The sequence below is a fragment of the Podarcis bocagei genome, assembly GCF_964188305.1.
Source record: "Podarcis bocagei genome assembly, chromosome: 3".
Classification (NCBI taxonomy): domain Eukaryota; kingdom Metazoa; phylum Chordata; class Lepidosauria; order Squamata; family Lacertidae; genus Podarcis; species Podarcis bocagei.
In genome coordinates, this window is record NC_138127.1 from 71,940,744 (window position 1) to 71,961,846 (window position 21,103).

Consider the following 21,103-nt stretch of genomic DNA (forward strand, 5'->3'; position numbering starts at 1 on the left):
CTATACTTGTGCCAGTTGACAGAATTTAAGTAGCTTGTAGTTCAACTGCAGGTAGGGAATTAAATTTCTAAATGACCTCCCAATTTCTTTCTTTTTTCTTTCTTTTTTAAAAAACCTTCTTACATCCAAAAATCAGAGAAGAGTTTAGGAGCAAGATCCTTTCTCCTTGATGTGTTAGTTTTCTACATGCATAAGATTTCTGGGGAAATCATTGCGGGGGAAACATTCAAAATTGCAACCCTGCCCACTTTTACTGTGAAATGGTACCATGCAGGAAGAACTCTACAATGTGATACCACTAAAGGCACTGGTTTGTTTAATGAGCCTCCTTCTTCCAAGGTATCTCCAAGATCAAGCAGGCAGAGAACCAAGGAGCCCTTGAATCAAACACCATCATTCTTACCATCCATCTATGTTACTGCTCCATTTAATGATCTACTAATATGGAGAGACAGGGCTAAATCAGATTAATGAAACTTGTCATCATGTTTCATATGCTGCTTCTCTCAGACAGTTGGAAACGCCGATGGGGGAAGGGGATAGCCATTGAACTCAGTTGGTGGATCCCAGTCTTACATTGATGTGGACCAAAATCAGTCCCTTTGTTTTAAAGTGAAGGATCTACAAAATTAAACTAGTTAGAAAAAAATTGCTTGCATAATGGAGTTTGGTTCCTACGGAACCCATTAAAGCAGAGCCTGCTTCCCCCCCCCCGCCCCTACCATTTCCACCAAGCTCTTTTACGCTACTGGGGTTCAAAGAAATTGATTTAGATATATACAAGCCTGGAAAATCTGGTTTCAAGGGGAGAGATGACTTTCTGCTAAAAGCAGACATTTCCCATCAAGACACTTGCTTGGACCAGCCTATTTGCATATTTTAATGAGGCGCGTGTTTTGAAGAGACAGTGTTTGTAATGGAGGCTGAGATTCGTTAGCCTGATAATATGGGTCTGCAGTTCAGACACACGGACAGAGTTGTTAGCTGGGTGGCAACAGAGACAGAGAGAGGAGAGGAGAGACACAAAGAGATGTACAGCCAGATTAAAGCCCCTTCTGAAACACTTGGTTAGGAGATTTGCCCGATGTTTGCTAACTCTCCGCACTGCCCCAATTCCTTATTCTGTGTCAAACCCTTTAATATCGCTCTCCTATTTTCATTCCAAGTGCCAAGGCTCCCTCTTCCCTCTACAAATCTTTTTGTGAGAACCTGTTGTGACCCCAGATAGAGGCGGCAGACTCATTTGGAAAGATGATTAAATTCCCCAGAATGGTTATGGCTCAGAACTACACATTCCCTACAATGTGCAGAGGGACTCTCATTTATATTAATGGGAGAACGAGACCTTTGTGCGGTAGCTAAACTTTCAGTTATTTTATTTTCCCCGTGCCTTGAGATCATATCCACCATTCAAGTGAGAAAATATGCTTCCCATTGGACTCATCACTATTTCTGTCCCTGAGCAGCCTCTGCATTTTGCTCTTTCTATTCCCTTCCTTGCTGCATTTCCTACTTGGATGGGGCTTCGGGGCCTGCCCTCTTCCTTGTTCCATGAACTAAAATATAAAAATAAGAATCAGTGACAATGAAACAGCTGAAATAGCATTACTGGGCTTCAAGAGACGATAACGCAAATTGGGCTACAGTATAACTCACCTGATGTAAATCTCAATTATCTCCAGGCCTGATTCCCTCATTCATTTTTTTGACATGATAAAGTAGCTATAACAAGGTGACTTTTCCTTCCCAATTTTGCCAGGCAAGTTTTTCTTCCAAATGCTCCGTAGTGTGGCGAGTCCTCATCTTTATCCGCTGCTGGAGAATCTGAATTCTCTATCAGTCTCCAGGATGTGAAAACTATCATCTCTGGCCATGCTGGGGAGCATTCAGGAAAGACCTTGCTGTGCCAAAGTGGCAGAGGAAAGTATAGCTGTAGTGGTTCAATCGTGTCAAAAATAAAAGTAAGAAATGAGCATGAATCTCCCATTTATCCAAATTCACGTCTTTGTGATTCAATGGGCTGGTTTGAAATTAAGAGGGCTTTGTGGGCTCTATCCTTGGATAAAGCAGTTAACATTACCCTATGATGATGTAATGGTGGGCCAAACATTTTTTGTTGGGGGGGGATCTTGCCTTGTGCACTGATGGGTTTGTAACAAAAATGCCCCTGAAAGGGCAGGAGAATTCCAATTTGCTTAAGTCAACTATGGTCTTGCCAGCATCAAGCAATGATAGAGCTCTGGGAGTGGAGCTGTTTCAGTGTAATGTAGGGAGGGAGGTGGCTACATGGGTTTGGGTATCAGGAGAATCTGGCAGCCACATGAACAGAGCTGCAAGTGGCATGGTGGGATCAGTGTGGGCGGGGCACAAAAGGATGACGTCATACTAAAGATGGGCCAAAAACCACTCCCCACTTTCTTGGCTCCATTTCATCTTCCATTAAATTGGGGAGTGATTTCCTATAGTTTTTTTTTTTTTTAAGGGGACAGGAGAACTGAAAATCCCACCATAATTTCCTGTTCCTCAACTTGTCTGTAGGAAGATGCTTGGAGCCGCAGGAAGTTTGTGTGCACCCTGAAATCTGGCACCACAAACTCTTCTTGCTTCTCTGCAAGACTCCATTCCACTCCAGCTAAGCCTCGACATCTCCCTACAATAGGTAGAATAATCCAAAGGCTCAAATCTTAGCAAAGATAAGAAATATTACTGACAACTAACATTTACATAGCGCTTTTGAGAGTTCAAGGCACTTCACAACAGCTCCCTACTAAAATGGCCTACCTAGTAGAATAAAGATTTCATCTAAGCTATGTTACAAATTAATTCAACTCACGGGTTGGTGACTTGCCAATTGATACAACCATGTGGGATGTTTCAATACCAACATAACTTTTAAATGTCCCTTCCTTCCATCTGGCTTCCCTTTTTCTTTCTCCCAACATGGAAAGGCTCCAAGCAGCAGCTTCCCTGATTAATGCTGATAACTGGGGACTTTGTGCTAGTGACAGCAGTTTCCTACATCCCCAGCACACCTGCCTGGCTGGCATTAATTGAAACACAGCAGCAGGCCGCCTGGCTTTCTCCTGCAGGGATTTATGGGAAGCTTTGAAAACAGATCTGGGTGGGGAAATGGCAACACATGACCTAATGCTCTCCTGCAAACTGAGAGCTGCTTTGGAATTCAGTCTACAAACAACTTTGGCTCTTCTGGAAGGGCACCATCTTCTGAACAAGGATGGTCAACAAGCAAGACGATGCTCACGGCTGGTGCCATTGCTATTACTTCAGTGGAGCCACCTTAGGAATCTGTGGCTTGTTGTCTACTTGTGTTTTAGTCTTTCTTTGCTAGCAGTGATTTGGTCTCAGTCCCAAGTTGGGACAGGAGAGAAATTTGGTACAATTCACATCTGAGGCCTAATTTGTACTTTCAGAAACAACAGACAACCAAAATAAAAAAATTCCTTCCAGTAGCACCTTAAAGACCAACTAAGTTGGTCTTTAAGGTGCTACTGGAAGGAATTTTTTTATTTTGACTATGGCAGACCAACACGGCTACCTATCTGCAACAGACAACCAAAACGCTGACATCCTTTGAAACCTGAACTTCTCTGAATTTTCCAGTGCAGTTCTCTAGCCAAGTGACGTGTACAAAAATGCATATACTTGGCTAAAGTGTGCATACAAATGCATGTGAAAATCACATGCAACAATGCATTAGATTATAGAGCATATGTTTGCCAAAAATGTTTATATTAGGAGAAAATTTCAATAAAATACTGATGAACTTTCAGGAGGACTTGCAAAAACAATTAATGGACTGAGGTGGAAATGTGGAGAACCAAACTTAAACTGAAAGAAACTGAAACGGACAGATTTGGCCATGTCAAAGTGAGAGACACACACTACTGTCATCTCAATTCTGGCTAAACAGAATCGATGCCCAGCGTCTATCTCCAGGATCAGGGGCACCATGAGTCTGAATACCAATTGCTGGGGAACAACAGTGGGTAAAGGCTCATGTCCTACTTGTGAGTTTGCTAAAGGCATCTGGTGGGTCACTGGGGGAAACAGGATGCTGGAAAAGACAGGTCTTCAGTATGATCCCACACTCATCTTATATTCTCATCTGCTGGGAGTGGGGTCATGTTCTACAAGGTAATCTGCAGGGTCCTTCTCCAGGTCAACAGTATAAAAATGGATCTCTGTGCTTTTGTGCTACATTGGTGGTTCAGAAGGCACCGTATGTTAGCCTTGCGTCTAGCCACTAACAGCTGAAAATCTACAATCAAGAGTTACACGCTAATGGCAGGAGGGAAAGACATTGTGCCAAACAGTTGAACATGTAGTTAAAGGTCATCTATGTAAAGGATTAACTGGGACCTTCCCAGTCCTCCCATTCATGCATCTATGAAGCACTCATAAAATACAGACTCTTCTGCAGGGCAGGAAAAGAAAAAGTAGTAGAAAGGAGGCAGCATATTACCAAGTCCATCTGCGGAGTAGATGTTAGTATCAGAAAGCCCTTGGCCACCCAATTTACCCCATAGCTCTAAAGGTCAGAGATGCATGAAGAACAGCAGGAGTCTGCATCAGCTTAGATCCAAACAGCATCCTAGAAGCAAAGGGAAACCCCACAAGGATAAAGCCCCACTTTAGTTCTCAACTAAAGTGCCTGGCATGAGTTATCAAGTTCAGATAAGCAAGGAGAAGCACAGAGGAAAGGAGGGGAGAGCCTAACCTTTCTAAGAGAAGCTCATGAATTTCCAAGAAGGACCACAGCTGGCGTCTATTGGGATTCTGTCACCCCATCTATGGGGGCAACAACAGCAAAATGGATCACTTGAATGTTGGAGACACATCTGTTTTGAAACGTCATGATCAGGGCTAATGAAAGCAAGCCCTGCCATAGGACAGCAAAGATTCTGGAAGAGGAGGGCAGATAAACAACTCTGAATGGGGTCCTACTTGCTACCAGTGGGACCCCATGAGAAACTCACCGAATCAAATTTGGGTGTGTACAGTGCAGCTGATTTGAGTGCTGGATAAGACAAAGCTGTAGGCAGCCTGAGAAAGCTCCATCAGACTTTGATGCCTGTCTATAAATCCTAGAGTTAGACACTAGGGTGATGGCATATCAGCAGGCTCCAGGAATTCTCTTTGGTACAAGATTCGGGTGTGTGTGATATGTGCGCTTGTTTGGGCCCTGAGTGAGAACTGGAGTGAACCAAGTAAGAGCTGGGAGGTGTTGAGTAGAGAAGTATCTACCAATATATAAATACCGATATAAACTCTGAATGTTATTGAGGGTTTTAATTGCTTATTTTTGTAACACTTGTTAGTTTGCCACCCATCATTTATAGATTTTTTTAATAGATTAAGCAGTATAGAAATTGCCTAAATGAAATAAATAGGGCTCAGGTGGACTTCTAGGAGGGGCAGGGGGAAGTGGATTTTGAAGTGAAATGTGGGGTTTTAAATAATTTTCCTATCTAACATATTTTGAAACCTAGCAAGTTACAACATTGTTTTTCAAAACCTGCTCTGAGGCTGATTGGCTGGGAGGAGGCAGCAGTGGCTTTTAGAGCCCTATAAAACTCCCCTCCCAGGCTGCTGTGATTGCCACTAGGCACCTACAAAAGGAAGCAATAAGTATTTGTAGACCAAATAAAAGTATTGCATCCCATGCAGATGGGATCAATCACCACTAAAAGCATGTGAGGAGGAGACTATACCAAACATCCCCTCAAAGCATCAACTTGTAGGGATATAAAAATGGGGAGGCGAGGGTGTGTTGAATAACAAGTCTGAAATATGAGGCACCCAAGCTAAGAAGCCAGAGGCTTTGAAAATATCAGAATGGAGGGTCATTTTAAATTAAAGGGATAGTGAGCTTCCTTCTTATTGTAGTCTTACATTTATTATGTTATTTATTTGTCACATTTGTGTGACTATGTGAGTTGAGGGTGATAAACATGTGAAGTGGGTTAGGCTGAAATAGGGCAATACAAGATTATTGTTTTTTTAATCATGGTGGCCTCATACAGTGATTAGGCTGGCATACGGTGTCCTGTTTCAGGCGTAATGCTAAACCATGGTTTGGCATGACATGAATGAGCCAAGCCAAGTGTCAGGTTCATATACTCTCCATCATACAGCCATGAGGAAGGGATCTGAAGCATCGAATCACTGGTTTAAGTTAAGCATTACATCCGAACTCGGGGAACGTTGGGTAGTTTAAACAGTTAAGTACACCCATATAGGACAGGATCATAAACTATGGTTTGATCTTTGCTTCATTCAATAAAACATAGTCTAAACTAATGAGAGTTTCCTCCATTCAGACATAAGCTGGTTAATCTTTTCCTTGTGCTCATGAAGGGATAGGATGGAAGCATATGAGCCTGAGGTTCACTTCTCTTAATTCATGTCATATCAAACCATGGTTTAGCATTCTTCTTCAAGGACACCCAAACCTACCTGATCCAAGTCCAGCACTCCACTCAAGACACCACTCTCTTTCTCATTCATATAGTCATTCATAAATAATTTAGTCCCCAGTTAACCACATTAAAAAAATGGTCCGGTATTCCAAGATCAGCACCTTCAAGTGAGTGTGGCAGTAGCAGTGCCTGTCCCTTTGCCTCTGAGGTATGAGGATGCTTCTAGGTCAATGCAGAATTTCACTAGCCAAGCGATCAGATACCGGCACGCAGTAGAACTGTGGGAAGCTTTGGATGGCCACAAAATGACTTACACTGCACATCTACTCGAATGGACTTGATGGCAGGGACCCCAACCCCATTCTCTGCTTTACAATAATAGCGACCCCCCTGCAGCCTCTGGATCTTCTCAATCCGAAGGGTCTCATTAAACACCGATGTCTCTTGGAATTTGTCCGAGGCGCTGCCAGCAGTTTTGGTCCACCTCACCTAAAAGAGGGAATGAGAAAAACAGAGAAAGAGAGAAAGCACAGCTATAGGACACAGACAAACTTAGCATTGGGGCCTAACACAGCAAATCATTACCAGCTCTCACATCTTGTGCTTGCTATCTATCTATCTATCTATCTATCTATCTATCTATCTATCTATCTATCATCTATCTATCTATCTATCTATCTATCTATCTATCTATCTATCATCTATCTATCTATCTATCATCTATCGAAAATATGTGCCTGCTTTGACCCAGCCACCACAAGAAAACAAAATTCTCGGCAGAGGGTCTTTCAAACAAAAACTCATCTCTTTAAAACTTTGCAGCAGCTCTGAATGCAGCTTATTTCCCATCTGTTAGTGCTCTAACCGAAGCCTGAGCAAGTCTTTTTCATATGCAGTTTCACTAGTGGAACGCTCTGCTGCAAGAGACCAGGGCCCTGCAGGATTTGACATCTTTCTGCAGGGCCTGCAAGATGGAGCTGTTCCGCCGTGCCTTTGGTTGGGGCCCAGTCTGACCCCCCTCCTTTTATAAGATCCTGCATGTAAGTGGCCTCCCTAACTCTTCCCACCGGCCCATATAAGACTAACACAAATAGTTGGCCCTGGTGAGCACTTAATGATCCCAACACTTATAGTTATAATTTGTGGGTTGTCATCTGATTTTATTTTGATCTTAATCTGATTTTAAGCTGTATTTTAATTGATTGTTTGACTTTATGTTTTTAACGTATTATATATTTTGATGTTAGCTGCCCTGAGCCCAGTCTTAGCCAGGGAGGGCGGGGTATAAACAAAATTATTTATTATTGTTGTTGTTATTGTTGCTATTATTATTATTATTATTATTATTATTATTATTATTATTATTATTAGGCTGCTGGTGAGAAGCCGAATCACATGGCTTCCTGGACATATGAAGGACCATGGCTTGTATGAAGCTCTGTAGCTCAGTGACAAAGTATAACCTTTGCAAGCAGAAGGCCCCGAGCTCAATCCTGAACATCTTCTGGCAGGGCTGCGCAAGACTCCAGTCTGTCTAAAACGCTTAAAAGCCACAGCCAAAGTAGTCAGAACTGAGATAGATGGATCAATTGTCTGACTCAGCATAAGGTAGCTTACTATGTTCTGAGCAGGTGGTTTAGCCAACAATAGCCATACCTTCACCCCAGATACCTGCAGGCTTCACCAGCAAGGTTATGGCTAGTGTGAACTATGTGAGCAGGCTAGATAAATTCAACTACCCACACAGCTGTGCGAACAATGCTTTGGGTTCCTTGTGGAGACCATGCCACCCAGGCTGGCATATGAACCAAGCCAGGAAGGTGAGGGGGAAAGAAGTAGGCGGGAAGACTCAGGAAAACAATACTGTAACATCTTCATGCATTTCCACAAAAATACGTAACCCAAAATATTTGGGAAATTCTGGAAGAAAACATTGCAAACATTTGTGTGTGAGAGTGGAGGGGGAAGCCATTTCTACCTCAGGCTATAATTGCTTATCACTTGTTCTTTCTTAGTAGAATAACACTGAGAGCTAGGGCACAATTATCCCCATTTTGCAGAGGATGAAGCAAAGATCAAACGTAGTGATTTGCTAAGGGCCACACAAAGCCTAAGAAGGGTGGTGGAGAAATGAGCGTGGGTTCATACTGTATACTATGAAGGAGAACAACAATATCAATAGCAGCCCACAGTTCTGACTTTGATCCGACTCCCCTCCTTTTCTACAGACCTATGTACTAGGGAAATTCAGCTTGCAGATGATAGGGTTCTATGGCCTCCACCCAGCACCCCAAATTGTTCAGTGTTTCTCTGCTAATGGGTGCCCATGAGGGATTTATTTAGCCTTTGTCCTCTCATTAGAGGCCTGAAGCCTCTCAAAGTGCATTCTGTTTGCTTGGCTGCTTCAGTCAGTTCTTTAATCTTTCCTCAGCTTTTTTCATTTGAGCCTCATTTATTTAGTTTGACCACATTTTGGAGCTTTAATGACTAACTGAGAAAAGAGAAAGGAGAGGATAAAACAAAGGTTAAGAAAAAGAAAGCTTTGATTGGGAAATGCAGGGGGTGTCAACAGAGAGAGTGAATGAGGGGAAGCGGGCGGCTGTTCCATTCACAGTGGTCATTGACCATTTGCTTATGTTAATTCATTTAAATGTATGCACATTTTAAAATTGCCGGCTGGCTTGTGTGGAGGAAACCAGATGAGTAAAGTGACAGAGGTGTATGGGGGGGGGGGATAAAAGAGAGTAGAAGGCAGGAATTGGTGGCAAACATACTCGCGTTCAAAAATTCAAAAGTCAAGTGTGTAAATCATTCTTCTGCGGATATGCCAAGTTGTTTATTTATACGTTAAGCATCCCACATTCTGCAATACCCAGATTCCTCCTGAATCTTCAGTTTCTCTCTGCTCTTCTATAATAAATGGAATCGTTTATATTTCTAAGCTCTCTGCTTTGATGGTATCTAGGTCTGGTAAACCATGCTCTAAGCAGAATGTAGAATCTGCATAGCTGTGATTCTCATGTAATCTTTATAATCCTTATTTATGTCTACAGAAAGAAAATAGTCTGCATAATCATCCATATTTGTTACTATAGATCAACTGCCCTCTGCAATGGCTATAGCTAAGGATTGATTCACACGGTGAAATCTTTCAAGCACCACTTTCCCACGCACTCAGGCTAAAGTCATCTGGTGCTGTTGTCTTTTGAAGCTGCATTTGTGGTTACAAGGAACAAGGCTTTCTCTGTAGTGGTGTTTCCCCAGGAAGGTCCACTTGTATTTCAAAATGATTTCTACCTTCCCTCCCCGCCACCACAGTGGGATTATAAACTACCTTTTGAGTCTGTTTTGAGTCTAATGCAAACAGGTGGGATTCTAATCTTTTATCATTTTTGTGACAACAGAACATGGAGAGGATATTAATCCCAGATTAGTAAGGAATCAGAAAGACACATCTTAAGAACACCATACAGGGCTGGTCCAAGGCATTTTGCTGCCTGAGATGAAGTACATTCCACATTAAATGCTGGAGATAGAGCAGCTTTCTCCATAATGCTTGAGGGCAGCAGGCTAGCTTAGGGGGTGCAGGTCAGGCCATGTGCCACAGCACTGCTTCTTTCCTCACTTTGCCTAATAGTAGGGCCGTTCCTGAGGGAAATGGGTGCTTGCCCAGTGAATAGCTCTCGCAGCTTGAATTCTTTTAACTAGTTTGCCCTCTTAGGTGCATTGTGTCCTACATCCTATTTTGAAAATAGCTACTTGCTTGTGAATCCACAGAGAAGATGACTGGCAGTCACAGCAATTCAGCTTCTGTGACTAGTAAGGCTATGCAAGAGCAGGCGGGAAGTGCTGTGATTTCTTCTGCTCTTAATGTACCTTACTCCCTGGAGGCCCCTATCCAATTCATGCCATGTTCTCCCGGGTCCATTTAGGCAAGCACTGGCTGGCTTTTAGTGATGGTGTCCCTAGGATGAGAGTCTTGTCTGCACACATCATTGTCTACTATGTTGGGAGCGTCTCTCACCCTCGTACCATGGGACTCCAGTAAAGGTCAGTAACGCTTCAAAATCATATCCTTCTGGGAAATGGGTTGACTTAGCATGGCCAAGTATCTGAGTCAGCAATCTCCAAATACAAATGGGCAGAGGTGGGCTCAGAATTTCTACAAAAGAGAATGCTTGAACTGAAGATGGAACACTACAATATCCAGCTGTGGCAGCAGAACAATGATTTTTGCAAAGCATTTCATTAATCAGGACATTGGCTATTTCTGAGCTCCTCACACACAGATGTTCTACAGAACATCTACACTAACATAGAGGGGAATTCCTGGCATTTGGCAAAACAGCAGATAAAGAGTGAAAGTGTTGCAGGCGGTAAAAGGGACAGAAAGGTTACCTGTGGCCGTGGGTGCCCCGTAACCAAACACTGCAGAACAAGGGTGTCACCCTCCCGAATTGTGTACACTCGTTCACTGATGTTATCTTCTTTTACAACACATGCTTGCCCAGCATGGATGATTTGGGCCTGAGCAGGAGCTATGAAGAAAAAGAAAGAATTAGGGATGCTAATATCCAGTGCAACCCATGCCCACTCAATGAAGCTCTATTGATGCATTACTAACACATGGGGCATATAGATAGATAGATAGATAGATAGATAGATAGATAGATAGATAGATTCTTTATTGTCATTACACTAGTGCAACATTGCACAAGTGCAACGAAATTGGATGCCATCCCTTAAAAACAACAAAAGCAAAACAACAACAACAACCAAACAAACCACCTTCCAACCACACCCACACCCACCCCCAAAAACTCCCAGATCTCACTATCGAGTTACAGCATTCAAAAAGGCCACAGCTCTTGGATAGAAACTGTTTTTCAGTCTATTTGTCCTTGACTTGATGTTTCTATACCTCCTGCCAGAAGGCAGTAGTGCAAACAGACTGTATCCCGGGTGAGATGGATCCTGCAGGATGTTGTTTGCTTTCCTAAGGCAACGGGAACCGTACAGTTCTTCCAAAGGTGGGAGAGGGTGACCAATAATCCTTTGGGCTGTGGTTATGACCTTCTGGAGCACCTTCCTCTCCCTAGCTGTACAACTGGAGAACCAAGCACAAATACAGTATGTAAGTATGCTCTCTATGGAGCCTCGGTAGAAGGACACCAGCAGTCTCTCACTCAGATTGTTCTTTTTTAAAAGTCTGAGGAAATAAATTCTCTGCTGGGCCTTCTTCACCAGAGCAGTGGTATTTGCGCTCCAAGTCATGCCCTGATCCATAGTCACTCCCAAAAACCTGAATTCCGCCACCCTCTCCACCCGTTCCCCGTTGATATACAAGGGCTGAATGTCCGCCTTTTTTTTCCTGTAATCCACCACCAATTCCTTGGTCTTAGCCGTATTAAGAGCCAGATTGTTCTCTCCACACCAAACACAGAGCCGCTCCACCTCGTCCCGATAGGCGGACTCATCCCCTCCTGAAATGAGCCCCACCACCGTAGTATCATCAGCAAACTTGATGATTTTGTTGCTGGAGTAGATGGCTGTACAGTCATACGTATAGAGAGCATAGAGCAGGGGACTCAACACGCAACCCTGTGGTGAGCCGGTGTTAAGGCTAAGGGCTGTGGACACATGTGACCCTACTCTAACCCTCTGAGAACGTTCTGACAAAAAATCCAAAACCCAGAGACAGGTGGAGTTGGGGAGTCCAATTGTCTCTAGCTTGGACACCAGTCTATGGGGGAGGATAGTGTTAAAAGCAGAGCTAAAATCCACAAACAGCAGCCTCACATAATTCCCCGGCTGCTCCAGATGGGACAGAGCAGCATGGAGAGTGGTGGTGATAGCGTCTTCTGTGGATCTATTTGCCCTGTATGCAAACTGGTAGTTGTCAAAAGTTGATGGAAGACAAGAAATAATATGACGGCGCACCAGTTTCTCAAAACACTTCATGATGATTGGAGTCAGTGCAACTGGTCTGTAGTCATTCAAACTACTGATTGTGGATTTTTTAGGCAGAGGGACAATAGTTGACGACTTCAGGCAGGGTGGGACAATAGACTGGTGTAAGGACTTGTTGAAGATCTTAGTAAAGACCCTCGCCAGCTGATCCGCACAGCCCTTCAACACCTTTCCAGTGATGCCATCAGGTCCAGCCGCCTTCCTCGGATTCACCATCCTCAATACTTGTCTCACCTCGTGCTCCTCTACAGTGAATGAGGGGCCCCTATGGGCTGGTGGCTGTAATACCGGCGTCTCAGGTGGCTCCTTCTCGAAGCGAGCAAAGAAGAGGTTAAGCTCCTCCGCCAGCAAAGGGTCGCCGTCGACAGCGCCAAGGTTAGGTTTGTAGTTGGTAATATGCTGAATCCCCTGCCACATCTGTCTTATGTTGTTGCTCCTTAAATTACCCTCAATCCTCTGCCTATAATCCAGTTTTGCCCGTCGAATGCCCCTCTTCAAGTTTGCTCTTGCCACACTGTAAAGCTGCACCTCGCCCGACCTGAAAGCCCTGTTCCTTTCCCGCAGCAGGCACTGGACCTCTCCATTCATCCAAGGTTTTTGATTAGGATAAAACCGGATGGATTTATTTACTGTGACAGTGTCTGTGCAGTGGTTGATATAGCACAGAACTGCCGCCGTGTGCTCCTCCAGGTCCGAACGATCGAAAATATCCCAATTGGTTCTCTCAAAACAGTCCTGCAGCTGGTGAATAGCACCTTCAGGCCAGATTTTAACAGATTTTAATATGTTGATGTGGAGCAGGGCTATACTTTCAGCCCCTAACCCCAATGGCCAGGTCTTCGTTCTGCAGCACCTGTGGCTATATGGACTTTTCTCCAAACATGGGAGCCCATACTCATGGTTATGGGCTCCGTGCCATTGGAAAACTAACACAACCATGTTTCCTCATCATGCAGAGCTCCCGCTTATGAGTAGGTGTTCGTGTTGAACTACTCAGCAAATGGATGAGCATTCTGCTGTTGGAGCATTTAACTTTAGTGAGAGACTGCTACAGTGCCTAAGCTATCTGGCCCTGGGCTTTTATTGCAAACACTGCAAAGGCTATAGGAATCTCTAAAAGAAAAGAACACCAGACTGCACAGCACAAATAGCTGCAAGAACCACCACAGCTCAAGCCTGCTCAACCACCACTGCTATTTCTAAGTTTGCTCCCTTTTGTATGCATTTTAAAACGCACAAAAAGCAAATCTCCATAGGTATTCGTTCCTTTGTTTAGAGATATTAAATTTCCAAGGGTACAAACATTCATGCTACTTTGCAACACATGAACCCACCTTCTATGAGTCAGACAGTTGTAACTAGAGCTGTCTAGCTGTCCAAGCTCTTGTGAAGAAATGTTCCCTGACCTGAGATCCTTTAGCCAACCTGGGACCTTGTGAATGAAAAGCATCTATTCTGTCGCTAGCAAGTTGCTGCATTATTGCAATAACGCAAGCAACCACCACCAATGGATGCAAAATACCTTGAATGAGTAATGTATTATCACTTTTGTGGTAGCAGAACAACAGTGCAAATGGTGGATTAGTGTTTAATCTGGACAAGCTACCTTTCCACTTTAAACTCGTGCCCATGGTGACCAATGGTCACAATTAAATGCAATCTAAACAATCAATATTAACTACTTCATTATTTTAAAATTGCTAAAAGGATTAATTACAGACAGGACAGAAAATTTTAAAAAATTAAATATCAACCAAATAGCAGTCAACTAGACAAATTAAATGCCTGCTTGAATAAAAATGTATTGAAGAAGTATCAAAAAGACAGTGAAGAAGTCAAACGGATTTCTCTGGGCAGAGTTTCGTAACCTGGTTGCAACCACAGATAAAGCCCCCCGCCAGATGAACCTCAGATGCAAAGCTTCCCTGGGTGAGCAGGATTATAGAGTCCTTAGATACTCTGGTTCTAAACCATTTACGGCTTTAAAGGTAGTACCCAACACTTTGAACTGAGCCTGGAATAGACTAGAATAGTCAGTACAACTGGCTCACTGAAGGGATTCAGAGGACCAGCCTTAGGTAACCAAAATATAGCTGCAAGTGTAACTAGGTGCTCTTTACTTCACACTGGTTGTGGGAAAGAATGATGGGGTTGACACAACTATTGACACCTACGATTCACTGTTATAAAGATTATGCATTTATGGTGTGAGTCAACTACCAGCACCTGGAGACAAAATGAGCGATAATCATCTTCAAGAGTGTTTGTTTGGAATAATTCTTATCTACATCACATTCCAAACATCTACTGCAGACTTTGCTTTCTTAATATGGTGTGGCATCTGTTTGTTAATGAAACAAAGTAAATCCAGAAGGAAAACAGAAGGATAAATGTCTCAGGAGGCCTGGTGACAAGACTACAAAGAGATGACTATGATGAAATCTTGTAAGTGTGATGTATGGCAGAATCCTCTAAGGCTGCTGGAAAGATACAATACTCATATTTCCAAATAAGCAAATGCAGCAAGCACAGTCTCATATAATAGCTCCAAGGCATTCAGAATCTTGAATAAAATTAAGGTAACCTTAACATGAACGACATATGGTAAGTTCAGATGATTTTGGATTATGGTGTGGATACTGGAAGATTCATTACACACGTGATGCAGGAGCCTCTGACTAAAATTATAGTGCCAGAATAGAGACTCAGCTCCAGGCCTGCCATGAATGATTTCAGTATGATTGGAGCTTAGCCCTCTTCACCTTCCATGGGCGAAGGCATAGGAGGACCATGTTTAGATACAGTTGCTGGTTTCATTCAGAAACAAGGTACTCAAGAGTTGAGTCCTTCTGTGCTCCTTGAAAAGGTGTGCTTAGTTTCCAGTACCATGTACAGGCCGGAAGATGGTGGGTGATTTCCCACTAACTACTTGCACATCATATAAGCACTCTCTCTTAGTTTCCTCTAAGCCCTGACTCAAGAAGAGCTGGTCCTATGATTGCAGCACAAATGAAAAGCTGGGAATTGAACTTATACCATACTTTTCTTCCAACACATGCATTTGTCTTCCCACCTACATAAACAAATTTCAATTTCAGAGTGGGGGAGAGGCTTTGTAACTGAAAAGAATGCTATTTTTTCATTACACCAGGATGCAAATTGGGAATGCCAGTTCTACGCCTGGATTGGGGCCAACTGAGTCACACTTTGAGAACAGACATTAGATCTATACAAGCTACCCACCCACTGTATGAAATGTGCTAACAAGCTCTTCAAAAATAGACTGGATCAATTGCAAACCCTGGTATCTGTCAGATGACAAATGAAACCTGCGTGGCATTTTAACTGCTAGTAAACTTGTTGTGAATTAACTTGTTCTAACTGGCGGATATTTATGAATGGATAGCAGTTCTCTATGGATCACCACCACAATTGCTACACAGGAGCTCTCTTCCCTCCCTCTTCTCCTCTGTTTCTCTTTCCAGATGACTGGTGATTTATTGGCAGGATTATTCCACAAGTACTATCCAAACAATTGTGGATTAATAGATTCAATGTGTTTACTAGAACGCCTTTACAGCAAATACGCTGGAGCTCATAGCTGCCCCTCCTTTCCCTGCCTTCAACATCTGCAGAGACCTCCTGCTATTATGCTCACAAGAACCTCGGCTGTCATTAAAAAACAAACATGCCCAAGACAGAATGCAAAGCTGAGCAGATGGGAGGCCTGCCCTTCCCAGGAGGACGAGGGATTAATGTTTACTAAGTACACCAGTATTGCGAGGATGAAACATTTATATAAACCTAGAAAGGGGGATTTGGGGCTTGTGAGAATAAAACTACAAGGCAAAAAAAGTCAAAAGGACACTATAAAATAGCTCCACGACAAAGCTGCCACATCATTCCACCTTCAGGCTCTATGGGATCAAAGTTAAATAAATCAGTGGCTGCTTCCTTGCTAGCATCCAGTTTGTTGGTGGCAAGGAAAAAGAATATGCATATAGAAAGGAGAATTCCCTGGATACCAAGATCCAGGTTTGGGGCAAGGACTCTTTGGTGAGAGAATCCCAGCAATTTTTTATCAATATTTTCATAGTTAACAGATGTGGCATATCCTTTCTTAAGCTCCACTAGGTTAATAATCAGCCATTTTCTTAGTTAAGCATTTGCGTGTCGAGGTCCCCAGGTCCACCCCAATAACTCACACATCACACAGAAGTTTTTGTTTAAGATTTTTGGCATAATTTTGGCCACAACTTTATTAAAATACAAATTTGTGAGTGGTTGCGTAGGCATTGGTTGCGACTATCTGCCCCCACCATGGGGGACAGTCTGACATTCCGCACGATGCGGAAGTCAGAATGGGGGAATACACTTGGGGGTTACGCGGAGCAGGGAACCTGCCCTCACCCCAAGTGCAACCAGGAGCTCATTGCTATGGCCCGAGCCCCCTTGACAGAGTGGACAAGCAATAGTTAGCCCCCAATTCCTTTAACGGAATCCCTTGCAGCAGCAGCATTAGAGGGGCAGGCACAGCCAATCCATGCCCCTCAACCAACCAAACCATAAACCAATGCCTAACCGCGAACCTTACAAGTTGTGACGATTTGCTACGCAGTAGGCAAAAACCAAATGGCCCCAGCCAATCAGCCAGATGGACAAAATTCCTACCAGGCCCCGCTCCAAAGCAGACGACCCCATGACAGGCATAGCAAGGTCAAAGCGAACAACCCTATTCTAGGGAGGGAGGGACGGGCAATCTGATGCACGGGCGAAAAGAGGAAGCTCTAGCCTCGTGCAAGGAGTTTTACTATTTCTGGCTGTCAATCAAAAAATGGCAACATTAACTTCTTCCCAACAACAAGGGAAGCCCCAATCATATCAGTGGCCAACAATCAATTAGCCTGCCCCCCAACTTTGGAGTGTCCTGGCAGCCCCCACCGCAACACGTGCTCTCCATGAAGGAGAACACGCTTTACCAATTATTTTATTTAATAGTTTGTGTATATGCAACAAGAGGCTTATCAGCTGATAATTCCCAATTTTTCTTTTGCTTATTTCCTTTTTTGAACACTATTACGTCCTTGGAATTATTCCATACATTTGGGGCCTTACCTTGCTGCAGGCATTCATTTAATAAGTTTTGCCAATATCTCAGCTATCTCCTCTTTCGTTTCTAACTTCTTGTATTACCTTTTGTCGGGGGGTTCTGTTCATGGTCATTCTCTTCTATAGCTTGGGATTCATAGCACACCTGCATAGAATCCTTCCACAGTCTCTAACATTTGCTCTCTACTTGTTATCATTTCTCCATATTTATTCACCAGCGCACATTCAGAAGATATCTGACAGTTCAAGAGACTGGTATCGCAGCCCTAGTCTAAGAGGCTTGTGGCTACTGCTACTGATTCTCACAACTTTTTACATACATGCTATGGAATACAGGGGATTGTACTGTACAGAGGCTGCTGCCTGAAGCATTAGTAAACAAACTCATCAGATGACTGGCCAATGTCACTGTATGGGGATCTGGTGTATTTTTTAAAATGAAAATAAAATTAAGAAATAATCAGCTTAAAGCTAAGAGCAGCTCACAGAGAATCTGACTAGCTTAGCTTAGAGCAAAGTGATTTTAAAATAAATCTACTCTGAACTGGTCTTGGCTGAGAGGCAAGTAGACTTGCCCAAAGTCTTGCCACAAAAAAGAAATAGAGATGCTCTGAAATTCTCTTCAGGAGAATGGATTTTTTAGCAAAGACCTATGGGCAGGGATGCAGAGGTGCTGGGGTTAGGCTGTGGAAACTTAGGCAGCAAGGCGTAACAGCTCTCAGGGGATAGAGCCTTTGTGTCTTGTTATTGACTGCAAGAGTCATGACAGCCAGAGCTTGACAACCAGAGCTTTTCACAGCGTGGAGCTGATGCTGATGGGGAAAGCTTCACCTGTTGATTTCTGCTTTGTAATGCAACTGCTAAAGGCACAGAGCCAATGTCTATATATTTATTAATGTGGTAACTCAAAACAAGGGGCTTATGCATGCAATAGACTCCCACTTTTCCAGTTTTGTGCTTCAGCGTACAACAGAACATATGGAAGGCAGAGAAACAAATACAGTATGGTATGAGACTTCTGTGCACCAACAGCTCTCCATGTGTGCGTTCTTTGACATGTGCCCAGCCCACAACTCCCCATATTGGCTATGTGAATGGAAGACTCAACTCTCTTTAAGAACATACTCACACACCAGACACTGCATGAATCCCTCAAAATCCCTCTGTGCAGTGGGAGGTAATGTAGTTTTAACTCCTCCTGTCCATTCTCTCTCCTGTTCTGTTTGTCTCCTCCCTTAAGTGTTGTGCAGCAGATCTGCTGGCCAGGGCAGGTACAGGAAAGGGTGGCTGATGGGAGAAGGGAAGGAACAGCAGGGAAGAGCTGCGGTTGTTTCCCCCCCTGCTGCACTGAGAGATTTAAAGAGAAGTCGTTGGTATCCGGGCTGCAAGATGACCATTTCCACTGGGCTATGTCACCCAGGATGTAGCTCAGTAATAAGTGAACACTAAATAGTTGTGAGGTTGGTTTGTTGCTGTTGTTTTTTTGGTACCACCCAAGCTCCTTTCTACGCCATTAATCCTGGATTTCCCTCTCTGCTTTACTTTAATCAGGAAAGTGCCTGCATTCTGATGGCCCGTTATTGCATTTAGTCCGGCTGTTATGTTGAACTGAATGTTTTAATTCTAACTTATAATAGTTAAAATGTTGGCTTGATCATTGCCAAAAAAGCACTTCTTTCCCCAATGCTGCTTTTTATGAACATGACCATCCTTTCAGTAGCAGAAGTCTCATAAACCTCACATATTACGGCAATAATAGTATTGTACAGTACATTGCTTTAGGCATAAAGGTATTTTATTCGCTTCAGTTTCCTTTCATTTTAATGTATATATACATCAAAGGAAGGGCTTGTTAGAAACCTCACTGTGGAGGTCAAGTGCATGTGACGGCCAGGCATCTCCTATGCTGGCTTAGCAGAAGCAAAAAGCTGGGATGTAGTAGAATGTTTGGAACCTTGAAAGGCTTTATGTTTCCTTAAAAGCTGTACCTCCACATATTGGCAACTCATACTTTTGCTTCCAACATTTTTACTTTGTTTAACACAGCCTTCCCCAGCAGCCAGCATAGCTGATGGTCAGAGAGGACTCTAAATATAGACCAAAACATCTGGAGGGTGGTGGCACCTCTGTGTTTCTTTAAATAACTGTTATTCCATTTTAAGTCATTGTTTTCCTCCACCAAAGAATCTTGGAAACAGTAGTTAAGTAAGCTGAGAGTTTTTAGGAGATGCTTAACAGATCACATTTCCCAGGATTCTTTGGGGGGAACTGTAGGGGAACTAAGGGTGCTGGGAATTATAGCTCTCTATGAAGGGGTAAACTACAAATCCCAGGATTCTTTGGAGAAAGCCATGACTGTTAAAATGGTACAAGGGTACTTTAAACATACAGCAGGGATGTGAGCTTCTAGTATTGTCCATTATTCAAAACATACAATGTACTAATTCCCTCACTGTGGTCGATTTTTATATTTTATTATAACTATATAAAAATATTGCTTATTTGTTCTAATTTGTTATGTGCTTTCCGCAAATTTTTCTTTCTGCGTGGTTGCTGCCTCTGTAGCTTTTTATCCCTGACCACTTTTGATCTAACCAGCCTGCGATCACTTCCTGCCTCAAACGAGTTTAGTACTGTAGCATTTTGAATAATGTGTTTATGATTGGTTAGGAATCACAATGATGCTAAAGCAACCATAGAAAGTAAATTAGAAGTACTACAAATTCATGAACAACTTCCTATAAACATAGAACAAATTAATGAACAAGTAACAACAGTAATAATGGAAAGTATTAAAGAATTAAGTGAAAATATAAACATAAGAAACCTGAAATTGATTAACAGAAAAGCAAAGAACATTAAACAACATAAAAAGGGATGCTTGAAAATGTAGATAATAATATTGATGGAATACAGAAAAAAGCAAAATGAGATAATAATAAAAGAAACAATAAAGGAAAATAAAAACATAAAATGTTTGAGACCTAATCTGGGACAAAAACAAATACACGCTCTGTTGAATTACCTTCCTTTTGTTCTCCATGATGGCTCTTCTCCCAGGCAATTTCCTGAGCATGGAAAAACTGGTTTGGCCTGCATTTTGACCCTGCTAAATTCAGCATTTGGCAGCCCATCTCAATACTGCAACCTAATTGCTTAAACTCCAACACCCACTAGACCCAAGAATTTAGTGGAGTCAAGGCACCCACAAATCCATAACAACATCTTACTGCTCTACATTATCCAGAAGCATAGGTAGAAATGAGATACTCAAGGAGGTATTCAACTTCTGCTAACACTGGTGCAATAACATGTAAACCGTCAAAAAATCACTTCTGAGATACAGAGCTTGTTCACACTGTGAGATATTCCTGTGGAATAGCACTAGAGTGAAATTCAATGACTATGCTCATAACATCTGGTAGTCAGATGTAGGCACTAACAGATGTTCCTTTTGCAATATTCAAGTTGTTGTGCTTTCAGGAGGAACAAATGTTCCTGCTAAAACTTAATCAGAAAAAAACAACAGCAAAGGAAGTAATCTAACACAGCCCCATGCTTGACTGTCATGGTAGCTTTGTGCT

General features: G+C 42.8%; 1 protein-coding gene across 5 annotated transcripts in view; it reads right to left on the reverse strand.

Annotated features, from left to right (window-relative positions):
• MDGA1 (MAM domain containing glycosylphosphatidylinositol anchor 1) overlaps nt 1-21,103 on the reverse strand; it is a 253,690-nt gene that overhangs the window by 159,873 nt on the left and 72,714 nt on the right. For all 5 annotated transcript variants that reach the window (XR_014005922.1, XR_014005923.1, XM_081186380.1 and 2 more), the window contains exons 2-3: nt 10,839-10,978; nt 6,755-6,929 (exon numbers count right to left, since the gene is read on the reverse strand). Coding sequence is in view for 3 of the 5 variants with exons in the window: in XM_081186380.1 (XP_081042506.1) it covers nt 6,755-6,929; nt 10,839-10,978 (315 nt within the window). In the remaining 2 variants the exon portion in view is untranslated. The remainder of the gene's footprint in view (nt 1-6,754; nt 6,930-10,838; nt 10,979-21,103) is intronic.